Genomic DNA, 7,091 nt, shown 5'->3' on the forward strand with positions numbered 1-7,091 from the left:
TATATTAATATAATAAATATAAATATAACTTTTTTACAAAGAAAAATTCTTTGTTTCAGTCATTTTTTCGTTGTTCGCACCATCAACAAAACGAAAAAATGACTGAAACAAAACATTTTTCTTTGTAAAAAAGTTGTATTTATATTTATTATATTAATATTAAATAATCGTTGGCCATGTAAACTTATTATTTTTACTTCAAATTTATCTAGTTTAGAGATGTTTGTATATGATTGGAACTGCCTTTATGATAAGTAACTCTGTATTACAGTCAAACGTGCAACAGTTGAACGATATTTTTAGGAATATATTGTCAAAATATATGCTGTCTCTATCTTTAATGTAGAGTATGGAAAATTTTGAAATTTTTTAATTCTATAAACCACATTTTTGGAATCCATGAATGTTTTTATTTTCTGCACTACTAAAAGCATTTAACTTAATTTCATATTTTTACCATTGTAATTATATCATAATTATATAATCAAGAACAGAAACATAAAATGTACACAGTAACTTACCTCCTAACAGAGTATGTGCCACATTTATACATAATTTTGCTATGCTAAGAGATTTTGGAATAGCATATTCAAGACATAAATATGATGCGAGTTCTATTGCAAAGACCTTCAATAAAAAATTTTTGTGTTAATATTTTTCTAAGTTGTTATATTATTTATTTATTTTAAAAAACTAATTTACCTGCTTTTCTAAATGAGGCTGACTAAGTAATTCAGGTATAAAATCTAAACAGATATGCATGGATGGAATAGATGAAACTGTCACAGAAAGCAGTTCACTAGGATAACCCTAAAATATATATTACATTGCATAAATTTTAATTTTATATTGTTAAATTAATAAAAATAATATAATTTTAATATCTTTATATTAAGTTATAAAATATGAACTACACTTTCAATTATAGTTGAATTATAATAATAATTTAAATACATCAAGAATCAGTGATGGAACAAGTATCGTGGCCCTAGTGCAAAAATTATTTATAGATCATATAAATTAACAAAATATAAACTTTGTGCTATGTATTTGCATATATCCACACTGTATAATTTTATTAGTATTCAGTTTATTAGATTTACGTATCCCTAATAGTGGAAAATCTAGCTAAAAGTAAACAGTGGAGAGCACTGGGACTCAGGTCTTTGAAGACCCACTTACTTAATAAATTCCTTAGTAAAGAAAAATAATTTTCAAACATATCATATAAAAGTATGGAATTTTGTATATCAATTTGAATTTCTTCTGTGATATGGCAATATGTTCATCCATGTTATTTCTATTTTTGAATTTTTTGAAAAACTAGAGATTAAATTCTTTTGCTTTAGGATGAATGATTTTCATGAATTCTAATTAAAATATTAACAAACTCATATCTTTCAGCATCTGTTAATTATATCCACACTTTTGAGAACATTCAACTTATGCAGAAAATACTTGAAGTAATCACAAACATTAATGTAATTTAAAAAAAAAAAATTATGAAAAATGTTGGTAAGATTTTAATAAATATTAATATATGTTGTTTAAATTATTTATAAGATTTTATGATTTACATGTATTAATTTATTATAATTAAATAGTAGTTTACCTGAAAATGTACTAATTTAGCTAAATGAGGATCTGATATGAACACTTGATGTACATGAGAACAAATTAAACTTTGAACTTCACGTAATTCTGTTAAAAGGCCATTTTTTTCCTGAAACAAATTACAGACAATTTATTAAAAATTTTGTTTCCAAATATCCATCTAAAAATCCTTAAACAATTTCAATATTTTTCAATTATTTAAATATGCAATAAAATTTAACAATTTTGGTGGATAAGCTTATATATTCTTCTATTTTTATCACATAGTCTTATAATTAAATTAGAAAAATTACTCATTCTACAATAACATTTATTAATATGTATGCTATTATACATAGCTATGTGGAAGACAGTGATTAATAAATCATTGAGATCACTACCATTCTACATTTCTTGCTGCTTCATAATTTTCATAATAAAATTTATGAATTTAATGCTTACAATAAGATTATATATATATATAGTAGGTACAGCTTATTGTAATTGCAGATACCATCAGAAACAACATAACTTAAATAACTTTACAAAAAATGTTTTTCATAATCAGAAATTTTATATTTACCATTACATTATTAATGTAACTATAATTTGCTTAGATGATTAATAACAGCCAACTGACAAAGCAAATATGATTATAAGCCATAATACTCAATAAAAATATTAGCATAACAGTCTGAATCAATTTAAAACCATCCAATCATGTAATATATTCACTCTTAATAGATTGAAATGTTCATTATAATCTTGTACTCAGTACTGTAGTTTAGACTTCTGGCATTTGTTACCTCATTTATAGGCCATTCATTATTTGCTATCGTCAAAGACTACAATCTTCATTACTGTTTAATTAAAATACATCTTTGCATCTCTTATTTGCTTCTTTCATTAAGCTAAGATTTTTCCTCAAAAATAAAACTTGAAGTTTTAGAACACTATGATAAGTTGCAAAAATGAGTTAATTCAATGCAGAGTAAAAAATTTCACAGCCAGTTTTATGCAAGATTTTGAAAAACAGAGTGAATATGAAAATTAAAAAATAAGAATTAAAATCACAAGAGAAACTTAATTGAAAAAATAATAAAGGTTAGTTAAACTTGAAGTTTTAATTTACTAATATCTGCGAAAAAAGATGAATATATTAATGGACCACTAATATGTCATAAAAGCAGCAGAATTAGTTAAAAATATGAGGAAAAAGTTTTATTGCAATCTATGGTTGATTCAACCTACAAGAAAATGAGAAAATATTGTGGACAAACACAATTCATGATGAGAAGAAGAGTCTGAGAAAGTCATGAGATCAAGTATCCAAGAAAACTATTGAGAATTGTTTTTAAAATTTTAGTCTATTGAAGTTTTGTCTATTGAAGAGGAGATCATAAATAACACACCAGAAGACATGTCAAAAGAAAAGTTTAAAAACTGGTTGGCTATTGCCAGGAAAATTCCACTGTCTGCTTTAATGGCATCATCAGAAATATGCCAAATTTTTACTGAAGAAGACTGAGAATTATCTGATAAAATTGAAGAAAATTAACATGAAGATAGTCTAGATTAGTGATGAGCTACCTTTTCTGGATGATGGCCACAAGTGAACTTTGAAGGCTTCAGCAGGTTACATGAAAACCTGCTGAATATCAACATACTCCATAACTGCCAGTACTCTAGGTACTAAAATAATACATGCTAACAATATAAAAACTAATAATACATAGCTTATTTTCATCTTTTCATTGGTCAACTTTAGTTTGAATATTCTTCATCATGAATATCAAATTAATTAGCGTTCAATATGGCTCAAGGTAGAAAACAGGAAATTACATTGCCAAATTCCCAGGGAGCCATATAGAACAATCATAAGCAACCTGTGCAAGACCTACAGGTCATTCATGACTGGTCTAGATCCTCCAACAAATATTCAGATGTGAGAAGCTCTGCAACTGCTTTATGATGTTGTACAGTACAGATATATTGTATTTTGAAAATATTATGAAAATGAATATTTTATTAATAAAGCATTGCTCAAAAATAGCCAGCAAACAATGCTGGATGAACTACTTAAGTAAAGTATTATTAGGGATGTCACATGTCCTATTTTCGGTAGGACAGTACAGTCTTACAATCACAACAAATGTCGTATGTCCTATATGAAAGCTTAATTGTCCTACTTTATATTTGTAAACAAATAAAAAACTTTTATGTTCAAAAATTAAATCATTTTAAAAAAAACACAAAGAACATTCAATTAATTTCTGAATGCACATATATATGCTGGATATTGTGAATACAATCAAAATCTTTGTTGACAACAATATTTTACTCCAACAATGAAAACTTTCATTTTACTACAAACTTCCATTTTTGACCCTGGTGGGAAGCACTGTAATCACCATTGGATTCTGTATAACTTATCAAAGCAGAATTGCTTACAACTATCTATTGTAAAAGCAGTTTGCATATAGTTTCTTGAAAAGGTACAGAATGATGTAGAACTATTGAAATGTGCAAAAAATGATAAAAAAATATAAGTTCAGATATAATGAATAAACAATATATATCTGTATATACAGCATTGTATTCAATTATTAATAATTATTACCTAAATTATATAGTGTTATGTTAAATTATTGTAACTGTCACCTAAATTTTTCTGAAATAAATCATAATTTTATTAATAATTTACTTAATTTTCTTTTTGGTTGTCAATTTGTCCTACATTGAGCATCTCAATATGTGGCAACCCTAAGTATTATTATAATTAATAAACTTTTGAGTTAATTATTAAATTTATTTTTAAACATTTTTAATTGTTTTAATATGTTTTTAAATTATCTGATTCAATAAAAGTAGAATTTCCACTGCGGTCTACTTACATTCACCACATAAAGTTATCACTCAGTTAACAGTATGGGCTAAGTATCAAAATGATTACAATAAGAATCCTACTGTACATGTGAGCACATGCATGTGTGTACATACACAGTTTTGTTTTTAATACTAAGAAAACTATGCAATAATAAACTACATACTATTTGTAACAACTTCTTATATAAAGAGCATAGTTTATTAGTGTATACTTTTCTTTAAGGAGTTCTCTTAAAGTGATCAAGCATTGTCCTTAAAGTGCTACATTTGGGTGAAAAGATATACAGTCCTCCCTATTCATGGCCAGCTCCCAACAGCACTGAATATTCCTCAGAGATCACTCAATGAATACCTAGTATTCATTGGACTTAGTTACTAAAAGAGAATGGATTATCTTCATACTTGTACAGACCATGACAGGTAGACTCTATGCAATAACAAATTTATAAATTTGATTATGAAATCTATGAAGCAGCATAAAGTTTAAGATGAAATAACAGATTTGTCTAATCATATTTAATAAATTTAAAAATTTACTTTATCTTCAGGAGATGGCCTACAGCATTCCAATAATATCTGCACAGCAGCACTTTCTTGGGATGCAACAAGGGCTGAGCGAAGTTCTTCTCGATTCTTATCGGTATCAACTTGATTCACTTTGTCTATTGACGGATGCTCTAACATGTGATGAGCCAAATGTGTGCGTGATGCAGCTAAAAAAGCTTGCAACATATGAAGAACAATTTCCAATAAGGGAGCACATCTAAAATTTATTTTAAAATAAAATTATAATCAATATCAAATTTACAAAGTAATCATAATTAAAGAGTAAGTGTTCAGAGTTCACTGTAAAAAGAACTATTTGGCAAATTTCAGTCAAACTTAGTAAATATACTGTTGTAAGTATCCAGTTTTGAAAATTCCCCAAAAATCAGTACAATATGTATATCAAAAATGGTTGAAATTTGCCCAATGGTTCTTTCTACATAGAACTGTAAACACCTATTCTTTAATTATGATCACACTATACATAAATGAAATATATTTACAATACAAAAGAAATTAAATTTTAAAATGATTAAATTACCTAAATATTCTTTCATCACATCTTAAAACATGCAATGGATCTAAAACAATATTATCCAAGGTTAAGGGTTTAACTACCGTAGAAGGAAATCGAGGAGGTTGCAATGCATTAACTGTTATAAGCCAGAGACGACGAGGAAATACTCTGTTTAATTTCCACCAAAGCCGCTTAGATTTTTCCAGAATTTCTCGAGGTACGTTGGGTTCAAGTAATTTTTGTAAATTATTCACAAAAGGTAGAGCAAATGGCCAAAGTTGATACAATGGCAAAGTTAATAGATATTCTAATTGCTGTAACAATTTATATGGACAATTTTGTACATTCTGGAAAGCTAAAAGCAAAATAAAAAAATTTCATCAGAATAAACAATCAAAACAATGCAAATAATCAACAAAAATAATTTAATATAATCAGGATGAAAGATTTTAAATCTTTTTTGCAGTTAATATTCAGAAAGATTCAATGATAAAAATGATAAAAACTAAGAAAAGTAAATGCTATACAGATTTACGTTGTTATAATATAATTAAAAATAAACAAATTGAAAATTACGATCATATTTTCAATTATAATTATATTTACTACTTTCAACTAACCGATAACAGATGATAATATTAATACATGTAAATTAATTTATATTTTTATATAAAAGATTATGACTTCCAACAAAGCAAAAAATCTGAAAGATAATTTATTCTTTATTTCTTTAAAAGAAAGTAGGATAAAATCATGTTGATTTAGATAAGTTTAAGATTTAGAAAGCAATTAGTTAAACAATATATAGCCTGAGCAATTTTACTGTAATTATATAAAAAATTCCAAGTGAATTTTGTATGATTATGAATTATAAAATGCTTTTGTTAGCATAATAAAAATTATGCTAATAAAAATAGTGTTGTATTTCAAGAAAATAATGAAATTTATTATGAATTATGCAACTAAAATTTTATTTGTTTTGATATTAACAATTGATATTTAAAAAAATCTTCATATCAATCATTTTTAAAATTCAAATTAAATAAATTTATTTTAATTCATGAATTTAAAAGTTAAAATTCAAAATAAATTATTCAATTTTCAAAGACTGAGATTTTTAAAAATAAATGAAAATAAAAAAAATAAAACAATTAAACATTTCATATTAAGATATCTGATGAAAAGAAGTATCAATGATAATAAAATTTTATTAAAAATATACTAAAAAGTAAGTGTAGATTTATTGTAAGAAATTTTTTTTTTATATTTGGTCAATTCATATATTTTTAATTATTTCTATAGGATGTAACTGAGCTGTGCTAATATTCTAAGGGTAAATTCTAGGATCAAAAATAAGCCTAAAGTCCTGTATAAAAGTTTTTAAAATCCAATTTTGCAAATATGGCCTACCAAAACTTCCCACCTTATTTATTATATTTAAACCTCCCACCAAAAAGACAAGGTTATTTTCCACTTGTTCATTACCAACATATACAAATTCAATCTTTTATTTTAATGTTGAAAATTGTTTTTCTGAATACATGTTAGC

The 7,091-nt window shown here is 25.6% G+C and overlaps 1 protein-coding gene across 1 annotated transcript in view; it reads right to left on the bottom strand.

Annotated features, from left to right (window-relative positions):
* Positions 1–7,091, bottom strand: part of LOC111619191 (integrator complex subunit 2-like) — a 27,778-nt gene that overhangs the window by 15,009 nt on the left and 5,678 nt on the right. The window contains exons 4-9 of the mRNA XM_023360878.1: positions 6,986–7,046; positions 5,567–5,897; positions 5,017–5,242; positions 1,613–1,723; positions 703–810; positions 522–627 (exon numbers count right to left, since the gene is read on the bottom strand). Coding sequence (XP_023216646.1) covers positions 522–627; positions 703–810; positions 1,613–1,723; positions 5,017–5,242; positions 5,567–5,897; positions 6,986–7,046 — 943 coding nt within the window. The remainder of the gene's footprint in view (positions 1–521; positions 628–702; positions 811–1,612; positions 1,724–5,016; positions 5,243–5,566; positions 5,898–6,985; positions 7,047–7,091) is intronic.

Source organism: Centruroides sculpturatus, unplaced genomic scaffold (assembly GCF_000671375.1).
Source record: "Centruroides sculpturatus isolate CEXI.00-Female unplaced genomic scaffold, Cexi_2.0 scaffold223, whole genome shotgun sequence".
Lineage (NCBI taxonomy): Eukaryota > Metazoa > Arthropoda > Arachnida > Scorpiones > Buthidae > Centruroides > Centruroides sculpturatus.